Source organism: Echeneis naucrates, chromosome 21 (genome assembly GCF_900963305.1).
Source record: "Echeneis naucrates chromosome 21, fEcheNa1.1, whole genome shotgun sequence".
NCBI lineage: Eukaryota > Metazoa > Chordata > Actinopteri > Carangiformes > Echeneidae > Echeneis > Echeneis naucrates.
In genome coordinates, this window is record NC_042531.1 from 19,632,921 (window position 1) to 19,658,370 (window position 25,450).

The 25,450-nt window shown below is 40.5% G+C and overlaps 2 protein-coding genes across 5 annotated transcripts in view; both read right to left on the reverse strand.

The window, feature by feature from the left end:
* Positions 1 to 1,138: 1,138 nt before the first annotated feature.
* On the reverse strand, positions 1,139 to 15,876 carry LOC115062351 (ly6/PLAUR domain-containing protein 1-like). The gene is made up of 3 exons (XM_029531002.1): positions 15,767 to 15,876; positions 14,115 to 14,246; positions 1,139 to 2,510 (listed from the first exon to the last, which is right to left on the reverse strand). Exons 1-3 carry the CDS (start codon positions 15,813 to 15,815, stop codon positions 2,272 to 2,274), a joined length of 420 nt encoding a protein of 139 aa, XP_029386862.1. The 5' UTR covers positions 15,816 to 15,876; the 3' UTR covers positions 1,139 to 2,271.
* A 6,184-nt stretch (positions 15,877 to 22,060) lies between these two features.
* The window catches only part of LOC115035204 (nck-associated protein 5-like), a 67,473-nt gene continuing 64,083 nt past the window's right edge, over positions 22,061 to 25,450 (reverse strand). For all 4 annotated transcript variants that reach the window (XM_029492922.1, XM_029492923.1, XM_029492921.1 and 1 more), the window contains one exon: positions 22,061 to 24,919. In XM_029492922.1, coding sequence (XP_029348782.1) covers positions 24,918 to 24,919 — 2 coding nt within the window. In that variant the 3' untranslated portion in view covers positions 22,061 to 24,917. The remainder of the gene's footprint in view (positions 24,920 to 25,450) is intronic.

Below are 25,450 nucleotides of genomic sequence, written 5' to 3' on the forward strand. Positions count from 1 at the left end.
GGGCCAACACACAGAGACAGACAGAGACCAACAACCACTCACACTCAGACCTACAGACCATTTAGAGTCACCAGTTAACCCAAACATCCATGTCTTTGGATGGTGGGAGGAAACCAGAGTGCCCTGAGCTAACCTATGCAAGCACGGGGAGATTATTTAAACTCTGAAAGGGCCCAGGCCTAGGAACCAAACCCACAACCTTCTTCTTCACTCAGACCCACAGACCATTTAGAGTCATCAATTAACCCAAACATGATGTCTTTGGATGGTGGCCCAGGGCCAGGAATAAAACCTGTGACCTTATTGTTGTGGAGTAACAGCACTAACTAAAATTGAGTATTAACCTTAAAGTTAAAGATAACCAATGGAGTTTTTGATCACTACTAGTACTGTGGAGCTCTGCATTTGATAGTGTGTTTGATCTCAGCTAAATTACAAACTGAACATTAACACCGGTCTAAACTGCAAATGCCTAGGGGACATGACACTGTCTCCTTTCCATTCATAAAATGAACAGCTGGAAAATGATTCATAATCAATCTTTCTTCTATCAGACCTTTTTATTCCAATAAAAACTGGAAAAGTTCAGCAGAAGAACATATCTTTGGTAAGGCAGCAGGAAATCAGCCTGCTCAATGGGCCAAGAAATGTGAGAGCCAGAATAAGCCTGAATTATTTACATGCACCCAAAGAACAAGTCTCACTCGAATGAACTGTGGCAGGCTGTGCCTTGAATAACGAGTTAGTCCCAGAGAAGGATATTTCTCTATTAGGTTGTTCTGCCAACTGACATAACAAACAATAAAAGCAGTAGTGATAGCGTGTTTGTTTTTGTTGGGGAGTTTGTGTATTTGCCACAAAGCTCCCCTTCAGATGTGTATGTAAAAAAAAAAAAAAAAACTCATGGAAAACTGGGCCTGGAACTCACCCACTAGCAGTTCCTCATGGAGAAATCTGCATCTGGATTGGAATCTGCATTTGGAATTTTATTCCCCCTCCCCCAAAAAATCTTGTATTATTTGTAAAAAAAAACAAACAAACAAACAAAAAACTAAACAAAACAAAACTCCACAATATGGACACGGTGACAAGATCACAGACTTAATTTTCATTGAACGGTGTCTTTAAGCGTGTCAAAGGTTTCCTTTTTTAAACTATGAACAACGCACTGCAATGCTGCAATTGTGTTCTTTTTGCAGTAAACATAATATGGACACCATTGTTCATGGAAGATGAGCTGTGCTGTTTTAGTTATATGTCCCACAACTACGTGCTAATTTACTGCTGACAGCTGATAGTGCCGAACCCCCCAAAAATATATCGACACATCAGAAAAGAGGGAAAGATGGTGGATAGACAACCTGCGACACATTGAACATGTTTGTTAAACACAATGGCCTTCTTTTGAAACACGCTGCGTGTAAACTTAATTGTGTTTATTTCGAAGGAAACACTACAGGATACCTTTAAGGTTCAGGTCTTACCACACCAACGCAACCTTCTATTTTCAGTCAGTCATGACACAAAGAACGTGTGGTGAGGGCTTTGTGCATCTCAGCATGCTTTTTTAAGCTCTATGTACAATATTTGTAAGCAGTTAGCAATGGCTGTTACAGAGTGAGCAGGGAAAAAGTTTCACTTTTTTATGGCTTCTACGGCAGAGCTGTCACTGATGAAATGATGGTGTATCTTTGACAGGCTGTCGCCATTGTAATGAGCGACATGAGCATCTTTCATCCACTACCGTTTTTCATGACCTCCCTTTTCTTTCCAGAATCATTAAACATATCAGGCATGAATCTCATTCAGTTCATAAATATGCTGCATGTTGATTGTTCATTGTGGATCTATTTATTTTAGAGATCTTTTGCTAAGAGTGATGAATCACCTTCCTTTCTGCCATATGCCTTGTTTGACCTTGCATTGTAAATAAAAGACATATCAGTCTGAGCCACCTGCTTTCCAATAAACAGCTAGAAGCGGTGTCATCCACGGCACTGTCCTCCACCTCACCTTTCTCAGCTCCACACAGCTCCACACATGACAGGAAGAAATCCTAGTACCACATGTTGTTTGTACTTTGGAGCAAAGCTGTGACAGAAAGCAGGGCAGCAAATAAAACAAATACTATACAAAGCTTCCACAGGCCTCATAGGATATACATGCCACATACAGTACAGTATGTATCGCTCATCTTACACAGTTTTGGTTTATGTCTTCTCAATGGCAGAACAATTTAATGCACATCTTATCTGCGTGTGGGAAGGCGTGTCAGCACAGGGTGAAAGAAAGCAGGGCGACGTGGAGAGTAAATGCTGTGAGCCGTGGCGTGGTCAGGGCGATGGCGGCAGACGGTTGTGGCCGTTTCTTTTGCCGTGGTCCATTACACAGCGGGGTGTTGCAGCAGGTGATGCACACTGAGTTGAGCTTGCCGGTGCAGAACTGCTGGTAGCCAGAGGAAGCAATGAGACAAGCTCCTGATGAGGCACAGGACTTGCGATAATGTATCCCTGAAGAGGCACAGAAACAGATGCATTAAGCTCATAATGAGAGGATTAGCATGTGTGTGTGTGTGTGTGTGTGTGTGTTGTTATATGTGAAACACAGCCTTAGCGATAGAGACAGGAGCTGTGACAGCTCTTTCATTTTGGAAGAGCCAGTTAAGCAGCTCAGACATCTGCTCAGGATGCTCCCTGGGCAGCCTCCATTGAAGGTTCGTTGAAGACCCAGAGTGCGTTGGAGAGATAAGACATCTAATTTGACCTGGCAACTTGGGAGAGTGAAATCATTGTTTAAAAAAGTCTAAGCTTTCATTTAAGGCCACTTTAGTGTACATTTAGTGTTCAAAAGTCCACAGATGAATGCTCACTGTCTGTATTCAGAAACTGAGCCTAAAATCGGCCGGGAGGACTTTCCAAACTTTTTGAAATTACAACAAATCTGTCAATGCCCTCAGCCACACCAGCATTGCAGTATTTATCTGAAATCTCACATATATTTTATTGCATCACTACAAAAACAAAAACAAAAAAAAAAACAACAATAGACCAATCAGAAGAGAAGTTCAGATACTGTCTTCTGATTGGATGACTGACCTGTTGTTTCCAGAGCTCCTATTGTTCCTTAGTTCCTGATATTGTTCCTAATGTCTTTGGGATTAGCTGAGGCATTTCAAAAAGCACACGCCCTCATATAAAACAAGTCTCGAGGACAGCCGTCTTTAACATACGCGATAATGTGAAGATCTTTCAGGAGGATGCAGAAAAACCAGTTCATGTATTTGTTACCTAAAGACTGGACTGCTGTAGTTCATTACTATCTGGATGTCCCAACAGTTCTCTGAAAAGCCTTCAGTTGAGTCAGAATGCTGTTGCACAAATAGTAACAGGAACTAGAGAAAGAGATGACGTTTCTCCTGTGCTGGCGTCTCTTCATTGCACTCTCTGGATGTAGGTGTTTTTTGTGGTTCCTGGAGTCTCAGAGAGTAAATCAGCAGGCAGATCTTTCAGCAATCAGGCTCTTCTTCTATGGAACCAACTCCCACTATCGGTCCGGGGGGGCCGACTCACAGCTTTAAGATCAGGCTGAAAACCTTCCTGAATGACAAAGCCATCAATTAAAAATGTAAGGTTTCATTAGTGTTTTGTTTCTTTATTATTATGCTGCTGTACGCCTGGACTGCTGGGGGATGCCTCTCTCTTCATCTCTCTTTCTCCCTCCCTCCTTTTCTCTCCCTCCTTCTCTCATGTTCCTGCTCAGTACCTGCTGCTGCTGTAGTGTTTCTTGTTTTATATTGCGTTTTTTTAACAGGTGCCTGTTACATGGAAACCCTTTACATGATTTTGATATGATTTTTGACAACCAACATCAGCTTAGTCTTAGTGAATAGAAACTTTAGACTAAGAGACTCCTGACTCCCACTCGGCTCTGTGTCCTCTTTACAGTAAAAGATGTGATGAAATTGAATGTGAGGGCTCTCTGCACTTTGGTGAAAGAAGCATAAGAAGAAAAGAAAATCTATGAAAAAATCTAAGAAAATCAGAGCTATTTTATCAGACTGCTTTCAACTTTCATAGTTCCACTGCATCTCCTCCAACTCTAATCCACATCACAAGTTCCTCATTTCCACTAGCAGCATAGACAGACACATGAGTGTTGGAAGATGTCAGCCGCGTTTTAAAAGGTTACTAACTTAACTTTGTTGACTTGAAAAGATTTGATCACGTTCTCTCCACGGGGTGCAAAAAAACCCTGCATGCTCATACGAATTGTGCATCTTCCCATGGATTGTAAGCAGCTGAGGAATCCTGTGGAAACAACTCTGGAAGGGAATGTCCTGTAAAAATCATGACTCACTGTATTCTTCTCTTTTAACAGGGCATGCAGCAGTTTTTTACTCTGAACCTTTGAAGGTTGTTGATATTGTGAAGACAACTCGTGGTTGTATAATCTGCTGGCTTTTATCTCTGAGCAGGTAATTGGAAAATACTGAGAGGCGATTACACAGGTGGTCCGTGGAAAATGAGGCATCGCATGAGTGGGAGGTGTCAGTGACAGAAAACACAGCTTTGATAGCTCACCACAAACAATCACATGGGCTTTCCATGGCAGCATGGCATCAGCCATGCACACTAACGTCTACATTTTCCACTCCACATTCATTCATTAGATCAACACAGATAGATGATTTAAAATAAAAACCCACAGTGGGAGATATCATCTCATTGACTCCTCTCCTCAGCTACTTAATTTTTCTGCCACTTTGCAGAGCACAAATGACAGCTCTCATCTCTGGCACTTCAACTTCAATCAAAACTTCAGCTGCTGTCATTGCTCCATATACAATACAGTGATCATTGGATTGTGTTTGCCTCATAGTTGTCAACTAACAGTTCAACTGCATTTACCCACCTCCATCAACTAACTTACTCTTCAACTGGCAAGAGCATGTGAGTTTTCAGCTGATGCCAGATTACAAGTGACACTGCAAAACCATCTGCCAATCCCAGCTCATATTGGGTGAGGGTGGGGTACACCTAGTATCACAGGGCCACACATAAACAGAGATGAACAACCCCTCACACCAACGCAGGCACGAGGGGAACATGCGAACACAAACGCCCCAGGCTGGGAATTGAAACTGCAACCTTCTTATTGTGGGGCAACAGTGCTAACCATTATCTCTCTTAGCTTGACAGCACGCTGCTTGTGTTGTGTCACTGATCCACAAGTAGCTGCTAAAATGCATTTATATATTTTTTCACATTTGTGTCAAAATTCAGATGCAGCCTAGGTGTAGAGACGACAGTGAATGGTGTCAGTTTTATCTGCTGGTAAGATGTCAATTAGACTTTCACCAGGTCACAGTCTATTTTTTCTGGGAGTGTGCACCACATGTGAAAATAATCAAGAAAGTTAGCAGCTAAATTGTGTGATGCAGCAGTAAAGTGTATGATGTAGGTCAGATAGGCTGAGTGTTTGCATTCACCTAATAAAGAACAAGGCATGCCATGCAGCCAGTGTGCCCCTGGCGTTACACTTGATGGAAAGGGGCTTATGTGAAGGGGGTGAACACTGCTGTCTGACAGGTTGTCAAATAAAAAGGCATGAACGTAGATCATACGTTTTGCACAGTTTTCAGCCAATGAACAGCAGTCTGTCTCTGCTATGTATGTCTTTCATCAGAAGGAGTTGGAGCATCTAAAACAAACAAGAAGAAAGGGAGCAACATAAATGATGCTATATGAGATGCAGAATAATGTCAGTTACTTTCTATTTGAAACATCTGCCACGCCTCAAAGAAATAAAAAGTGAAAAACCGAAGAAAGGTGGTCAGATCACCAGAAGAAAGATGTCTGTTCACATCGGCGATTTTGGCAACTTCGTGACGATTCCTCATTCCTAATAATTCATAGTGCATAGTATCAGACGAGGAAAACTGAAATGGCACTCCTACAGAGGCAGCCATACTTGGCAGATAGTTGTAATTGTTATAATAAACAGGCCAAAACCAAGTGCAGCATACCTACCAACATCCCCATGGTTACCATAACAATGGTGAGGGCTTGGTCACGTTTGGCACTCCTTCAACATTAATAAATGTTTGTTTTTAAAGTTGCAATAACAAGGTGGTTCAATTTGTTGAATGTCCATCAATAATAGGAAACAACATACATTACACACATGGGAATCAAACGCAGTTCTCCATCCGCTGCCGTGCATTTTGCCCTTTACTTCTGTCATCATCACTACAACCACTCGATGTCACCTGGCAACAAAAACTTGGTATGGGGTTAACCCTAACCCAGCAAATACTTGACTGTTTAAACATAGTTGACAGATGTGTGTGATCTGTAGCCTGCTCTCCCTGGTGTTTTTCTGAAAGAATCGTTTTCAGTTGACTACTCCACTCCTAAGAACTCCATTGAAAAGTGCATGCTGCAGAAAACCACCTAGTATCAAAGTGAAATTTTTCTTTCACAGCACGTCCACAGAAAGACAGGTGCTGTCCCTGCACATAACTGTGTAAAGACAGTTCAGCACTTTAAATGCAGAAATGAAAGTGAGAGCCAGTAGAGTCCAGACGTCAGTGTGCCTGCTCTTCAGCCTCTCAGGAGAAAACTGAAGTACAGCGTAGCTACTCATTTAGGCTCCTGCAGGTTTTTCTGTAGTTCTGATTAAAAGTTGAGGGGACATAGTCAAAGTCCGTTTCACAGAAAACTGCCAGGTGAGATTGTATTAATTGTTTTGTTAATCAGTTTTAATTTCAATTCAGGAAGCCAACATCATGCACTCCAATACAAAGTGATTATACCTTAGATGTCTCAGATATGAGTGAGGTGCTGATACGCAGTGTTGTGGCACATTTGTTGAGAAAATATCAGCAGAGTCAATCTCAGACAGCCGTGGGGGTGCCACTTAATATTTACATGCGAATTCAAAGATTTTGCTCTTCAGTCTGAATTATTTTATGGGGAGAAGGTTAAAATTCCTCATCAGCTTTCAGGCCCTGAGAGAAAAAGCGGTCTAATGATAGTTTGCACAGTCGGCTGCACAGGGAGGAGGAAGAGATCCAATATGTCCAAATGTCTGGAGAACCTTCGATTGCTCCTCTAAATGAGCTTTTAACCAGATATATCAGAGACACTGGTCTTGAAAAAAGCAATGTACAATGTCAGCATGTGGCTGTTAATAGCATTTAAATGTTTATTGATGCCAATTTAAACATAAATGTAAGTAGAAAACTGGATCTGACTAACAACAACTACTAAACAACTAAACTCTTGTTTTGTGCTGTGAATAAAGTTACCAGAGTGATCTTGAACATAACAATAAGATCAACAGTTTTTTTACACCAAGTGGTTTTAAAAATGTATTCACTTAGACATGTCTTCTGTCTACACTGTGACTTTATTATAGATCTAAATCAAGCTGGGAAATCACAGCACAATTATGATATGGGCCACTGTAAAAAATGTCATCCAGACAAACGGTAAGCGGGAAGTATAAAACAGATATCAGGTATATTATGAGAAAACAAATAAAGTCACAAAACAATTAAAATGAATAAAATTCTGTGGTGGAGCAATAATGGGTGTAATTTATTTTTATACGTTTATTTAACCAACACGGTCTTATCCAAACCTCTTTGTTAAACTCCAGTCGAGACCAAATTCTTGGTTACACTAGCTCAGTAATGCTTTCAGTTTCACTGGTACCAAATGTTAATGTAATGTTTATTACCTCAGCCTCAAAACTATGTTCACTAAACAAAATGTTGTTTTATTGGCTGTACCATTGTTTTTTTGACAACTCAAGACTGCTTGGAGCTGCTGTAGCTGTGGCCAGCATACTGACACTGCCAGCCCTGGAGCATCAACAATACAATTTAAAGTTAGAAATTAAATTAGAACTTAAGCTGTACCTCAACAGCAACTCACGTATTTACTGACCTAAAGTGCTGACAGCAGCAACGCAAAAGTCAGCTAGACAAAGCTTCACTTAACTTTAGCTTTATTATTCACACAGAAAACTGATCTGACAAATTGAATATAAACTACTATGACTAACCACAGTTTCATTTCCCAATTCTTGATTCAGTTCATTGAATTTGGTAAATTGCAGAAACTAATTTAGATGAGCCATGAAATCGGGGAGTCATGAGTACTTTTTCTGCTTGTCTTTATTCTCCTCTGTGTTACTCTTTGGTCAGAGTGGAAATTACACAATAACAGTCAGGGCGGAGTTAGAGTCCTTACAGGAAATCGCTTGTTCAAATAAATGTAGGGGAGAAGAAATGCAATGTAATGTGAATAGAAAGAAGTATTAAATGGAATTCCTCAAGTGAAGCATGTACTTTCAGATAATGCATTGGATATAAAAAGGCTCCAGGAAGCTGACCAGGCTGCTCAGCCTGGGACTGCCAGAGACTGGGTCACCAGCTGTGGATACAGAACCTGGACCAGCTGAGTGTTCATTAGTCTGCCATTGTCGTCTTTACGGCTGTCTGGGTTCTGGCAAACATTGAGGAGCAATGCTGGCTCATTGTGCCTGAGGCCATGAGACCAGCTTGAGACCACCTAATGGCTCCAACAAAGACCAACAAAGACATTCTCATGTGATGAAGTAAGAGTCATCCAAAATTACTGAAATTACTGAGTGGGAAATATTTATCAAAATCAATGGATCAGACTTGGTTTGGTCCTTCAGAGGGCTTCAGTAGAGTAAGGGGTCCTTCAGACGACATAGGCATAAATGCTGTGCTATCGTTCAGAGGATGACACAGAGTAGAGGGTCCCTTAATGTGTCCTGTATACGTTTACCGTCACACCGAGTGACAATAAATGATCACATTTCAGTTGTCTGGAATGCACCTTGAAGTTAGATCGACCTGAGATGGATGCTGCCACCATTCCTGAGTGTAACGTGTAGGAGGTGTACACTCTGTATTTATCCTGTAGCTCCGCAGTCACCTGACTTTCTTTGAGTTCTCTGAGTCATCCTCCTTCAAACACATCTCGCAAACACTGATGAGCTTTAAAATGCCATTCCACAGATAGTTAATCTACTGGAGAATTCTGAAAAAATGTGTATCATTTATGTACATATTTTTTTTCCATTAATTTAACCACTGTCCCTTTAAATGGAAGAAACCAAAACTAGATCCAATTTCGTATCCTTCACATCATACAATAACAATCTGACTCTCCTTTCTTTGACAGCGAAGGGCAGAGGTCAAAGAAATGAAAGGTGGCCTGCTGGAGCATGGCAATCATGCTTTTTTAAAAAGACAGTGGAGTCTTTACCTCTCAGGTGAGAGGATGTTCTTTTATCTTTTATGAGGACAAAATGAGAGCAGGAGGATGATGATAGCAACACAAATGGGTTCGGACATTTGTATTATGGAGGTGCATGCCAAGTATGGCAAGTACACTGAGACAGAATCACATAGTGTCACTGATTTTTATTATTATCAATGAGGGAAATTGCACAAAAGTACAAGTGTATTTGTGAATGTATCTGCTATATTTCAAATAGTGGTAAGGTGGGGCCAGTTGAATTTCCAAACCTTATTTTCACGCAGAGCAGCAATAATGATAACACTAGGAGATAACCGCTGGGATGTACATGAGCATTCAGGCAGAAATTTTCTTATTAAAGAACTGTCGACTCTATAGTTTGCTGCGTCTGCCCTTTGGATTGGGAGGCACACTTCCAAAGACAGGAGCTTATTGCTTTTGCTCATCAGCAGTAGTGAGAGGCAATAAAAATGGCCACCAATTTTGTACTGGGTGGGAAAACGAAGTGGACCTCAGGCAGGAAGAGTGACCTTTAGTGTCTGGGCTTTGACCACCTGCAGCAAATAGACATGTAAACACAGAAAAGGCACATTACTCATTACAGAAAACCCAGTGATAGCCTGCAAAGCCCATGAAAACCTGCAGATGACATATAATCCATTCCCAGTCAAGACCAGCAGGTTATGAATATATACTGAGTAAGATGAATTTATGTGCATCAAATAAAGGCAATCTGAGTCTGAGAGGATCAGCAGCCAAGAGAATTTCAGTCTCCTCTGTTTGGTTTGTTTTAAAATCTTATCAGTCATGTCCGTTACTGTTCACGATGTCGCCTGTATGGTGCAGTATGAGGTTTTCAATGTTTTATGAGCTCAGCAATCACACTCTTTTTTTTTTTTTTACCTGGAGGATGAGTTAAAGGCGGTAAATCATCCTTTGATTCATCTGAAGATGATGAAACAACCCGAACCAAAGCATCACCACGGTCACAGCGTGAATTTCACCTGGCCAGATGTGCATTTCGGACATCTTAAATAATGTAATACATTGTAAAATGATTTCTTTTGGTCACAGGCAGTTTGTGATTTACGAACCAAGCAAACACTGGAGGTTTCCTGTTTTCTAATCATTGTTGCTATTCTTGTTATGACTGATGTTGGACTTATGAGGCTGATATTGATCATTCCTTGTTCGTAGTCATTTACAAGGCAATGCTTTTGATAAAATTCATATACGCTGCCCCCCCCACCCCCCTTATTGGATTTTGGCAAAGATATGTACAGAGCAGTTTTTTACACAATGAAAAATAAACCAGCACATGCTCTATGTAAAATTCTAAACTGTCATCAGATTTTTATAAATACTTTATTTTCTTATTTTTTAGGTTTTCTCTGTTCATATATTTACACAGCTAATCAATGTCTTCTGCAGCAGGGAAATGCTGTTCTAAAATTATCCTTTGACAGCCAGAAATTGAATTTGGCTGCAGATTGTGAATCCTCTCAGTTGATTTGAGTCCTAAATGAAATGAATCGATAATATTGATTATTAAAAAAGTGGTACTGAATTCTTGGCCAGATTCTATATATGATTGACATTTTTTGGCATTTTAATTAATTGTGGAATCCAAAGTGTAGTGATTGAGTTAGGGACCTTCTAATAAGAGTGATCACTTACGAGAACACATTTGCAAAGCATTGACACAACACCGAACAAAATTATTTCATTCTCACTCAAGGAAGGAAGGAAGATAGATAAGTAAAGGAAGATAAGTAAATCTGAGAAAATGTCAGACTCCCAGCTCCTCTGAGACATCTTTGTTCACCAATCAGTGAAAGTTCAGTCCAGCTCTACCTTCGCCTCCAAATATTCTTACAGTTTTTTTGTTTTTTTTTAAGACGGTGACTGCCAACAAACTGGATGATTGAAAACAGCAACTCACAAACCAGCAAGTGAAGACTGGTTGTGTTGACACTTTGTGGCCTAACGAATCTCAAGTTTACATAAGCCCCCATGATGGATCACTTTTAAAGCCAGCAACAACAACAGCATGGACATAAGTCTAAATCTGGCAAAAACCAGTTCCGCTCTGCATTCTGATCTGCATGCTGGAATGTGGCACCAAAATGGGGACACAGCTATAGTTCCAGACCTCAAGAAAAACATTGTAAGCATGATGGACATAAAGGTGGACTTCCGTATCACGGTAACATCAGGAAGAAAAGCGAAGACTCCTTTGGGTTTTCAGTGCTGTAAAAGCTCCAGTCACGGAGGCATAATGGTTAGCACTGTTACCCACCAACAGGAAGGTTGCAGGTTCAGTTCCCAGCCTGGAGCTTTTCTGTGTCACTCCATCACAGGCAGGGCTGTAATGGAGTGACACATGTTAAATAGAAGCTTTTCTGTTGTTTTTAACTCAATTTATTCAACAGACAAGTTAAAATGAAGAGTTCCCCAAAGGTTATGTCCTTGGACCCCTTCTATTCTCAATTTACATGCTGCCAAATTATTAGGAGCCACATCTCTTACACTGCAGCATGGCGGCATAGTGGTTAGTGCTGTTGCCCCACAATAAGAAGGTCATGTGCTCGGAATACTCTGCTGTGGAGAATTCAGCTCAAAACCTACCGATCTGCTCATTTGATCAGTAAGTTCAACACTATGAAGTCCCATATTCCATCACACACTTATACTATCTCTCTTCCTCAAACAGGTCCGTGTGTGGAATTTGCATGTTCTCCCAGTGCCTGCGTGGCTTTCCTCCCACCATTCAAAGACATGCATGTCCAGGTTAATTGGTATGATTAGTTGTTGGTCTCTGTCTGTCTCTGTGTGTCGGACCTGCTGACCCGTCCAGGGTGTATCCCGTCCTCAACCAATATGAGCTGGGGTTGGCTCCAGTACCCTGATGCAGAGCATAATCAGTATCATCACCATCACTGAATACAGAGCAACAATGAGACACACCACAACAGAGAAAACACATTTCAGCTTGAACTTTTTTCCACTGGCTGATTGATCACAGCATCCACCCAACGATTACCATGGTTACCAATTGATATAAGGCTTTTGCTGCTCGACTAAGAGACAGCTTCCTGAACAGTAGAATTTTTAGTAGTTTAGCTTTCAACTTAACACTGAAATCCCACATCTGCTGTCTCCAGTCAAGAAACTGCAGCACAGTTTGACCAACTCAACCACACCAAGCTCATCCAATTAACACAAACACTCTGATATCACATTTAAGTATTATTATTGGCCAATGAGTGTATATATATGAGTACAAACACACACACACACACACACACATTTATACATACAGTACAGGCCAAAGGTTTGGACACACCTTCTCATTCAAATGAAAAGAAAAGTGTGTCCAAATTTTTGGCCTGTACTGTATATATATTATGTCTGCCAAAATGAATTTGTTAATCCAGATTAATTGATTTGCATGATTAATTGGATAAAAATTCTTAATGCAATTAACGCATCTCAAAATCCATGAGTTGCCGGTAGTACAGAGCAAAGCTGAGCATTAGTATGCAGGACTGTCCCTTTGGGAGGGCACAACAGCTTGGAGTGAGTTACAATAAAATATTTGGAAGTGACAAGTGCTTCTATTTTGCATTTATTAATTAGTATAGATACTTGAATCAAGTAATCGACACTGAGTGTCGAGTGTGAGTATCGATATATCGATAAAGCAGAATCGATACCTCCATAACCGCTGGTCATTCAGAAGCCCATGAAAAGCAAACGCTGCTGACCTGCAAATATCTCGCCACTCCAGGTAACATTGAACATAAGAGGTGGTCAGCTCTCCTCTCTGACAAACAAACAAACAAGTGAGCCCGTCTCAGCAGCTGGCTAAAAGATGAATGAGAGGACCGCATTAAATGTGGATATTTGTTTGTTTCCAAAAGAAAAAATAAAAAAGAAAGAAATAAAAAGAGTAGTTTCGGAATATGTTGTTGTTGGTATTTATTTGTTTTTTTTTTATTTAATTATCTTTAATGAGATTTTTTGCCCCCACAAAATGAAACAGAATTAATAATGAATAATTATTAATTGTGAGGAGAGACTAATGTGATTTAAAATTTTTAGCGTTCAACAGCCGCAATATATGCATATGTATATATATTCATCAGGTTGACATGTGTCCAATATGAGCCTGTAGAATCTGTGTGTTAGGCTTCACCGTGTTGTTGAAGATTGTTGACGATGTTGAAACTGATGCTCAGACACAAACAGCACACACCTGTCACTAAATAGCTCAGCGGAAAATAGAACGGCTTATCCATGACTGCTGTTTCAAATACTGATCTACAGTTACGGCTTTCATTCTCTCATGATAGCTGTCGAGCTGTGAAGAGCCCATCTCTGCTGACCTCAGATCACTCTGTTCCCCGCTGCAGCAATGAGCCCGGACTCTGGCTGAGATGCACTGGAGACTTCTCTGTCTCTGTATTCAAGGAGACTTCAGACATGCTCGCGACACACACAGCCTTGTCTCATTTCAGACAACAGAACTACCTAAACAAAGCACGCAGACTGATCCTGCTCATGAAGTAAGTTTCCACCACTTCAGTTTTCAACTGATTTTAGTTTCAGACCCCACTTAACATTTTGAATTGCTTGAGATTGGTAGTTTAAATCCATGTCACAACGAAACTCTAATCCCTCTTCCTTGGATTATGGCCAGAATTTGACTGCAACTAGCTCTCTTCTCAAATATACCGACATAAAAGAGATGGAAAAATGTCTATAATGGGGGCGAAACCAAAGAATAAGGACGTGAAGGATGCTGCAACTTACCGTCATCCTTTACCAGAACCTCCTTCTGGCACATGTCCTGCACGTTCACTGTGCAGTTGACGATGAACTCTGGGGTGGAGCAATCATGTGTCATCTCCTCACACTGGTAGCACTGAATTTGCAGAGCCATTCCTGTAACCCCCCACACCCACACAGACATAATCAATCGATCAACTAAAAAAAAAAAAAACAGTTACAATAATTGGACTAATTGTTGTATCCATTTCACTACATCAAAAATCAAACATATTTAGAAAGCACCAAATAATAACTGAGTTACATCTATATCATTTGTTAGTTTTTTAATTACTCATACATTTATTTTTTCAAACATCATAAATTTAGAATTCATTCTCAAAGTCTCATCTCAAAATAAAGTCAAATTTTGGTGAATATTCGGGTCTCTGTTGCTCCGACCATTTCAAATTGAGGTGACAGATGTGTTTAATTATTTAGCCACGCTCAAGCCGGTGGTACATTTATCTTACCAGCTTTTTGTTGCAGCGTTTCATCATGTCTTCCTTTGATACTTGGATTTCACCATCTCTGCTGTGTAACTGATTTGTTTACAGTCAACTTCATTAACTGTTGCCCTCAGGTCATGTCTGATGATGACAGGTCGTGAAACATTTTTTTCTGAACATGCGGCTTTTGAAACATTTATCTATTTTTAATGTAGAGAATGCACAATGTCACCAACAGCTTTCAATGGTCTCACACTGACTCAGAGATTTGTAACCTTTCACAGATGAAGCAATATAATACTACAGCTTACAGTCCATATGTTCAGTGATTGGGCATTGGTTGACTATGCACATTTACATTTACATTTACACAACTAAAGCAGCCTCGATTTAAGGTACCATTACTTTAGTGAAGTATTTCCGTTTTATAATGAAACTGCACTTTTTCACTTTTTTACGTCTGACATCAGAAAAACCAATTTCATCAAAAAAAAAAAAAAAAAAAAAAAAACGTTTAAAAATATGGTACACTAACCAAAACCAAACCAAACTAATTATCAAGCGACACATCAAGGAGTTACAATATTACATTAATGCACTTATGAAAACATGATAATATTCTAATCTATGATGATGTAAAACTATTGAGTTTTTCTAATTGTTGTTATTGACTGATTGTGCTGAATTGGTTCTCTTACTGAGGGATGCAATTATTGGATGAAGATGATAAAAATCAATCGCCTCCTTGGCACAAAGAGAAAGACAGTGCCAGTCCCGACTACAGTCAAGCGCCACAGGAGAATAGGAGGACCTCTGATATGACTTCTGTTCTGCCACTGATGGAAAGTGTGTACCCGGGCTCTACAGAGGAGAGCAGCAGTCTGACAAACTTCACTGGGTGGTTTTAGACGCGCCGGAGCGCAGTGGCACAGACCGGCATCACTGCAGGTCACAGAATAATCTCAGAGCTATAGTCTGGATTCCAATTTGGCTTCACTCAACGTAATGGCGAGATAAAAACGGAATCTGTATTGATGTAAGGTCCCACAGTGTCCACCCGGAGCGGTGTGCGCTGCGCCTCCTACTTTACGACTCCTTCCACCGTCTGGAAGTTTTGCTGTTAAAACCCAACCCGACGCCGCGAATCCCGACAAGACAGACAGAAAGAGCCTCCCTGCGGAACCATACCTGAGCCGGAGAAGACCAGGAGCAAAGTTGAGACAGTGAGGAGCCGCATCGTCCGCTCAGAGTAACAGTGGGCAGGAACATGAGATGATGCTGGCCGGCTCGGAGGCGCAGACGCTCAGCGGCAGGCAGCCCTGCATGGTGAGCTTCACAGGTCTCATCCGCTTCTGCGCCCGCTCGCACTTGCGCGCGCGGGCGCGCGCAAGGGTAACGCCGGGAATCATGTGATCCAAAGGTGTGTTTTGGCCAAGATGTTGAGTTTCCCTCTGAAGCCTGCTCTGTGTCCTCTGTGTTCCTGTGATCCCTGCACTCTGTGCCACTGCGGCTGACTTCAACTCTGGACAAGCCAGGTTCATCAAGAGTCGGTCAGGACTTGGCTTACTGGTGGACAGGATGTTATAGACGCCCCCAGTGTTGCTTCACTTTCACTGGGTCAAACAACTGAAGCTTCAGCTGCTTTCTTTTAAAAGTTCACCATGAAACAGAAATTAAACCACAAACTGATGCAGATTTAGTGGTGTGACCTCCAAAGTCCCCAGTCAAAGTTCCCAAAGTCCCCAGGGGGTTGGTTATTAGTTTAATGGCAATCCTCGTTTTCACAGTTCCCTTGTAGCTGGAAAAAGATGAAAACATCTAACCACTGCTTTAATTATAAAATGAAAGGATTCATTTCCATTCAAATGTCTGAGGTCACATTCGAGCACCACAGCATGTTGGAAGCTAAATCTAAATGAAAACCTCAGCCTTACTGTGTTATTGTCCAGCATGACTTTTATATAAGCAGTTTAAAACCAGTGAGAAGATATTTAGCAGTGAATAGTTTCCTAGTGAGGAGCACATGGAACCAGGAGATGCTGTTATTTTTCTTTTCTAGCAGATCCGTGCTGTTTTTCACTTGGGAGTGTTTTTAACACATTAAAAATGAAGCCAGTCTGCAGGTCCTCCTCAGACCACAAGAGTGTGGCTCCAGAAGTGTCAGTCTCCATGTTAAAATGTGCACATTTACAGCAGAAACAGTTGTGTTTAGAGCCTGGCAGTCTGATACTGCGGCCTTTTGAAGTTTTCTTTATCTTTTTTATTTTTTATTTTTTATTTATTTGTCTACTAGAACGTCATTAACGTGCTACCAAATGAATTAGCCTTAGATTAGGCTTTGTGCACGATGCCCAGCTGTGCAAACAATGATAACAGGACAGCATGCCTGCCAAAGTGTTTCCTGCTTCTTTTCCTGGAAATGAAGTGCTGCCAAGATAGTGCAGAGGGGAAGCCCATTCTGTGCTCCAGTGCAACAGTGTTCCTCATTCATTCATTCATCTTCGACCGCTTATCCGTTTCTGGGTCGTAGGTGTCCTGGAGCCAATCCCAGCTCTCATTGGGCGAGGGTGGGGTACACCCTGGACAGGTCACAGGTCCAACACACAGAGACAGACAGAGACCAACAACCACTCACACTCACACTCAGACCTACGGACAGTTTAGAGTCACCAGTTAACCCAAACGCGATGTCTTTGGATGGTGGGAGGAAACCCTCGCTGGCATGGGGAGAACATGCCAACACTGCACAAAAAGGCACCGGGCCCTGGCAACTGAACCTGGGAATCTTCTTATTGTGGGGTACCAGCGCTGCCACTGTCCCTCACTCATGGACTTTAAATAATGCTTCAGCAACGATGGCCCAGAGGAATATGATACATGGACTTTGAATTCACACAGAATACATATCTGGTAAACTCATTGTTGGTTTGTGTGTTTTCATTGGCTCAAATATTGTTGCCTGTTGAACTTGATTCAGTGCTTGTTTTGTGTCAATGCAGTAACTCTTCTGTGCATTAAAGGAGCAAATTTTAATATTGCTTTGCAGCTAATGTCAGCTATTTACTGATAATTCTTGCCAACAGCTTTAACTGTATTAACATTTTATAGAGGAGAGGTTATACTATGATCCCTGAACATCATTTTTCAGAACAGTGACTCAAGATCTAGAGATCTTGATCTTGATCAAGATCTGGACTAGGGCTAACTCTTCACCTGACCCTATAGTTTACGAAATCTCAATTTTGAAATGGATTCAGCTATTAACCATGATCTTTTTCTTATCTTAAACAAGGCTTTACAAGGGCTGCCAATTTTACTTGTGTTATTGATTCTACAAAAAGTAGTAAATGTGTTGCCATTCAGTTATTTTGAATAAAAGCATCACTATCTTAACAGTGGAACAGGAAATAATGGAATACGAGTGTGATAAGTACTGAATGTGTGATGTTTTTGTTGTTTTTTCTTTTTTTAAAGACTTATCAGACACTGTTATTTTTGACTGACATGGAAAGTGCCAAAAAAAAAAGGACTATTGTCTCATACATCGGATATTTACAATAAAACCCATGAAGACGGTGCAAGACATGATATAAAACCTCCACACAACCACAACTGAGAAAATTCTGTTTGTTCTTGGCACCACCCCTGTTTTGTTCCTGTGTTTTGATTTATCTCCAATAAAGCCTGCATCACAATGAACAAAGGACTGCTGGTGTTTTAATTAAGATCACAATGTGGTGGAGGAGCTGCTCTCATTTAGCACCTAGAGAGGAGGCATCTCTCCCACACTAGCTGAGCCATTTATGTGTCATAGCCTGCCCTGGATTCTTGAGTTAGACAATTGATTATTATTGTTTCCTAAAACTTAGTGAAAGTCTTTCAAACTTCTGTGGTTTGTATACATGTCATAATTTTCATTTCCCCATTCTCAATGAGAACAAATGGAATGATTCAACCCAAGCTGCATTATGGGGCCTGCAGTTTTAATGAACAAATTGTAAAGCAACATGTGTCTGGAGCCAATATTGCAGGCACTGAAATCGGTTGGTTTGGTGTGGCAGCATGGCACAAGAGCTCTGCTGATAAGTCTGGTAACATTACACTTTGTGGGTAAAAAATGGACTGAAATTCTTTTACAAATGCAAAAGCTGGAATAATCACGTCAGAGCTGCACAGCATTCTGGAGCCAATCCCAGCTCACTCTGGGTGAGGGCAGGCTTCACCCTGGACAGATTGTCAGTCCATCACAGGGCCAACACACAGAGACAGACAGAGACCAACAACCACTCACACTCACACTCAGACCTACGGACAATTTAGAGTCACCAATGAATCTAAGCATGATGTCTTTGGACAGTGGGAGGAAACCGGAGTCCCTGGAGGAAATCAAACCCTCAACCTTCATGTTGTGGGCCAACAGCACTAACCACTATGCCACTGTGTCTCTGTATGTGTGTGTATATACAGTATATATATATGTATATATATATATACATATATATATGCATATATATACACGCACACATACACATCTAGTCACCTTAAACATTGGCTGTAAAATTCCTGCTCAATTCTGCTGCAGAACTATAGCCCTCAGTGCTGAACCAGGCACCATATCAGCCTGTCCTTAACCAGAGCCCAAACTCATTTACAGCGTATATGCCTCACTACATCTAGCAGCACCCTGCCACAAACTGTAAAGAGGAAGAGCATTTCAGTGCTGAAAACACCCTAGATGAGGGCAAACTCATCATTTGCTACAAATGAGGATAGTGTTATGCTGTTATAGTTTATTGGTCTCAACAGAAGCAGATTTTAGTCAGTTTCAATCCTCTGTCTGAACTCCAGCAGTTTTACTCAAATTGACATGATCAACTTCTTTTTAATCAGTGGATGAAACAGCATGTCAGTGCTGCTTCAAGAGGTTGCTGGGGAAGTTTTTTGTGATTAATGTGCTAATCAGCTTAATTGGAACTTGGATAATTAGACATTAAGACACGATTAAATATTATGAAGCTTTACTTTGGCTGAATTTTAAATGAGCAAATTAAATAATAGTCATTTGCATTGTATTTTAGGCAATGAGCAGATTTGCACTGGCAGCTTACGGCCTTTTTATTCCGAGATAAGATGTCCAGGAAGATAATTAAGTGAAACCTCGCTGTGGTGTAGCAGTAAAAGACACAACAGGAAGCTACTGAAGCTGTCACTTGATTCAAAGATGATCCACCATTTTAAAGGAAGCGTACTCCTGACATCATAAGTGTTTTCTGCAATTGAAGTAGCAAAAGAAATAAGTAGAATACTCAGCAGCTGTAGTTTCTCTCTGTGGCAGCTCAATGACTGATGGCATACTGGGAACCATTTTGCATCGAGCTTTTAAAAAAAGCAACTCTGATCAATGTTGACTGACCATGAGAAGCCACACTGCCTCTTTCTTTGCATTAATATTTTGCTCAGCATCTTGAAAGTGGAATTAAAGCTTTTTGAACAAAATGACCAAAAATGCACTCAATTTGTTTGTTGTCTTTGGAGGATCTTATCTGATTGGTAACTATAAATCAAAAGGGAATCATTATATCAAAGACACAAAGACACTAACTGAGTAAAAGCAGTGACTCTGAAAGCTCCGTTGCTACAAGGTTACAGTGACACTGAAACTTAAGGATGTGAGGGTTCAAAGTTGAAATGTTCTTCTGTTCTCAGGGATTCAGGGATTATCAGTGTCATCTCCATACATCTGCTCCAGTCTGGACCTAATCAACTGGTCTTCACAGATCTAGCAGGGTGGCTCTTTAACTGAAAAATATCTACAATCCTGCATGCCCTCAAGAAAATGTAAACAGTTGTAAATTGGAGCCAGTGAAGGAGAAAATGTTGACATGAGCAGTTTTCATGTTTAGCTTCTCTTAAAGATGCCCATCTGGAGCCTGCAGCTCAGTAGGTGCTGGATTTGTCATAGACACAGTTTAAGAGAGTTTAGAATTCAGGGATTAGGTCAGACCAGATGGCCTGAGACCCAAAATGCCTAAATGTTTCCAAGGGCCAGAACAGCAGAACTGCTCCTTTGGCTGTAATTGTTGGAGTCTCTTATTCTGCTCGTTTATGCCAACACACATTAAATTCTGTTTTGCTTTAATTTGTCCCCATTTCTGCTTTCAGTATAGGAATTAGGATTAACCATGGATGAACAAAGTAGCATGGTGGTTAGTGTCGCTTCAAGAAGTGAGCAAGAAACTTCTGGTCGGAGCCCTTGGCTGACGGTGACTGCATCTTCTCCTTTGGGAGACCAGCCTCCTCCATGCGCGTTCCATTATTCACTCACTTTCACCTCTGTAAGTATCATTAGTTGTTTTTCCCTAATTGTCAGAACCTAAAAGGGTACAATGCATCTGCCATGGGACAATTAGATTAGCTAAAACCTTTTTGTTGCATGTAAGTGAGTGTTTCATGGGACTAAGGGAAGCTGAGCACCTGCTGTATTCATGTGTTGTATAAGTCCCATTGTATGATTTTAAAGGTTCATGGATGCCATCCTTCATTAGTGTTTCTTTCGCCTTTTGGTTTTCAACTGACAGCACTGTCAGCACTGCCCAGCAGGCGTTTCTGCCCTGGTCCAACATGTTGGTTGGAATGCTACAAATTTTTTCTTCTATCTTATGAAAATAACACAAGTTGTTATGACAGAAGTAATTTGGTCTCACTCCCAATGTTAAGGTGTCTCTTAGGTGCTGTCCCACCGACAAGTATAGAGATTGTGTCTGAGCCACGATTCAAAAAACACAAGGAAAACTGAAGCGCTAAAGCCTACGGTTCTTCTACAGACCACGAGACTCAGGCTCCAACAGTGAGTAAATCCTTTAGATTATCATCAAGTCTGTGTTGGTTCTCAGTCATCCAGGTCAGGGCTCTGTGAGAAGGCTGAACCACCCTGACAACAGTAGTCATAACAACCAGGAGCAGGAATAGGTGGTATCAGTATCCTGGTTGACAGATCAAATGAAGCCTCTTGGATGAGATGTGAATCTTCTTCAAGAATCTTCAGATAAGGCCAGTCGCTCCAATTTAAACTTCCTCAGAGACACAGATTCTCATGTTCAAACATTCAACTTTACAGCAGAAAGAACCAAGCTTACAGTTTTGGTTTCTATGGCTACATACATCCTTCATGCAAACTGTAAAAATACAGAATTTTGGTATAACTCACTAGTTTCCCTTTTATTAGAAAGGTTTAAAGTTTTGCATTGTTAAAGATGTGGCCAGTAAGAGTAATACACCGTCTCAGCTCTTCCTTTTTGTCTATTTTTGGGTTGTCAAAAGTAATTTGCCTACAGCTGTCTTTTTTTACTCCACGACTCCAAACTGGAGTGGATTCTCAGAGTGAGAGCGAACTGCATCCCTGTTTTCACATGCAACCTGTTTTTCACATTCATTCCATCAAAAGAAAACACTTCAACATATATGATGTTCTGTAAGTACTGAAATAGTTTATTTTTTCTTTCTTCTTTGACACAAAACAAATAATATCATTAAAATACAAGTTTGAATCTGTACTATGGTAACTGTCACACAAGAACATCACTGTTATTAATGGGTTCTGAAAAAAAAAAACATTTAGAGGGAGAATTTCTGTAATAGTGAGTAAGAATATGTGCAATAAATGGCAGATTACACTTTTGAGTGCTGAGTACAAATACAGGGCATTAGAGTAAATGTTAGAAAAATACAATACTCTCATGAGAGTGATGCTCATTGTTATATGAGCCATTTTTAAAAACACAGACACCATGCTCCACCTACCCGTATCAGTACAGCCAATCTGTTCCCTGATCCATTAACACCTCGTTTCACCTTTATTTGCTACATATTTCATTTAACAGACCTGCATGTTGCTATGCCAGTGCCATTTCTTAAATATTACCATATAGACGTAGCAAGGGAGCAAAGCTTTAAAGAAGAGGTAAATACAGTGAGATGACACAACTAATGGGATTGTGCAAGGTTACAATGACTTATAATTCTACGTCACATGTAAACTGTCTAGTGTTTCAAAAGAATATGGCTATAGTCACCATGAAGAGTCTGATATGTAGATTTTTGTTGCATTCAGTTTTCTGTATATGTGCCTAGCTCATAGCAGTGTTTGGCAGTATGCAGTTTGGCAAATATCTACACATGACAAATGTGAGGGTGGGTGGGGAGTCAAAAAGCAGCCAAGATTGCCATGGATGCATCCATAGTACCAAAAAGGATTATGAAGGACACAGCAGAGATAATAGAGAGACAGTGTGTGATATCTCACCGATTAAATATACAGAATAGGATGAGGATGGTAAATGTCCTTAAAAACGGTACAATTAGATCTGATGACTTCACCGGCTGCAATGAAATGGGTGTACATATTAATCCACAGCATCTATCAGAGACAATAAATGGCATTTTCCCTGAGCTAGTACAACAATGACCACTATGTGCCTACTACAGCAAGTGTTTTATAACTAATGTAACATGCAAAACACATTTCTTTGTCTTGATGTCATAACTGTGGACAAGTGTGAAGAAAAGAAGGAGAAGAAAGCGAAGAATCCTCCCCACATATGAAGAATTTCATTTCAAGAGATCTTCATTATTTCAAAAACTATTTAAAACAACTGCAGGCCTGAAAATCTGTCTCACTATAGATTATTTTGCTAGCAAAGCAGTGACAGATTACGTGTGAAATTTCTTAAATACTCAACAGTGCACATAATGTTTCGCATATCAGTGTTTCCTACCAATTATGAAGAGAAACCGACAGATAGAAGATTCATATGATGTATTTTGTAGGTACATGCAGGTTGATATTAACACTGAAAATAAAAGACGTTAGTGCACATTTCTAGTAGTCACATCACTCAGTCGTCTATAGAGCTCGTGAATAGCAATCAGTACAGGAATTCAGATTCATCACCTGGAATCTTGAGACTAGAGACAAGGTTTCATCTGATGCTTCATCAGAAACACATTAGTGACATAATTATTACATTAGATCTAAAGCAGTTTTAGATCTTCACATAGATATTTATTTAAAAAAAACACACATGGTTGGAAAATGTGAGTGAATGAGCTACATAATCTTTGTTCTGCAAGATTTTAGAGTAGGTCTTGCATTTGCATCGCTACTTTCCAAAAGCGACCACAGCTGGTGACATTATGGAGGCCTGGTAGTTTTTTCACCATTTAACCCTGCATTAATCAGTGTTTTCCACAGGCAACATTTCGTTCAAAGATCCGAAATGTGGTCATGGTCACTTTTAAGACGAAAACAAAGAGGTAAAAATAATGTTTACGTTTTTTTCTGTTCTCTCTCAACATTAGATTGATATTTGTTGGCTGGTTAGAGTAATAATGTGGGTAACCTGTGGAAAAGTCACAAAAAACAACATAACGCTCTCTTTTCCAGTGGGAACTGAAGAAAGCCTTCCTGCCTCATTTCTGTATTTCCACTCCAGCCTCCTCCTGACATGTGCTTTGTGGCTATATAAACTACATCATTGCATTTTCCCTTCTCTTCTACTCCTGTCATCATCACTACAACCACCAAATTTTGTCTGGAAAGGGAATGTCCCAACTCTGGGGTTGACACGGAAGTGATAATGGGAGAGGTCAGTTGGAGTTCGATGGAGTGCATGGATAGCAATGGATAGCGATCGATTGATGTTTTGCCCCTTTTGTGGCAAACACGTTTTGTTTTTTGTGTGGTTGGTCTAGAGTTTTTAAATGGCGCAGACCAGATAGAATGTCCTTGCCACAAAAGGGGCAAAACGTCACTCATTCGCTCTCCACAAACTCCATCGAACTTCACCTGGCCGTGTCACTCCCGCTGTCATTTCTCGGTCAACCCCAGAGTTGGGACATTCCCTTTCAGGTTTGTTTCAGGACTTGTAAATTTGTCTCAGCGTTTCTAAAAGTGTTTCACATTTTGTCAATTTGCTTTCCGAAATGTAAATTTGTCTCAGGCTAAAGGTGTTTCACATTTTGTAATGTTGGTTTGCATCCTGGCCACCGTAACTCACAGACTGAAAATCAAGTACTTAACACTGAGCCACAGACCTCCAAAATGGCTGCCAGGGGGTTTGTTATAACCCTAGAAAGGTACTGAGCATCTCAACACTGCAGCAAGCACCGCTGGAAAGCATCCACTGCCAAGCTCACTTGTTGTCCAGTTCTGAGCCTTACATCCTCGGTTGCAGACAGAGTGCCCACACAGAGGGATTCAGGGATCCTTCAGGAGTTTGAAAGACAAATCTAACTGATTGCTTGATTCCTCACTTCATGCTGAACCATTCAGCGTCAGAAACTCTGAAAGAGAATAAGCAGAGCTGAGTGAGATGCTGCTGTACTGTGATGTGCAAGCAGTGAGCGCAGTGAATTCTCTGCCACTGAAAGTGAACCAAAATACTTTTATTTAGGGTTAATCCATGGCAATATTCAAAAAGTGGCGTTGAAGTTCAGGTGAGATACTAAATAGGGAAAAACACATTAAAATAATAATCTGTTATATAATCACATAATCCATCATCATTTCAGAAGCAACTTTCTTTGTTGAAATTCCCATTCATGATGATTTTCACAGTAGTGAGATGTTCTAAGAAGAAAAATCAACCGTTTCTGTTTCATAACCAGCAAAATGAAACAGACAGTCTGTGAATTGGTTGCGTTGGGCGCAGATGTTATTACCAGAAACCTCCTGTCCTCCATGTTGATTGAACATTGCATTACTTTTCTGCATAAATTAGACTTAAAACAACCACATGGCGTATAGATGCTGACACTGTGATGCTGTTCGTTTTTTACTGGCTTTTAATGGATATTAAATATTTGCATTTCTTA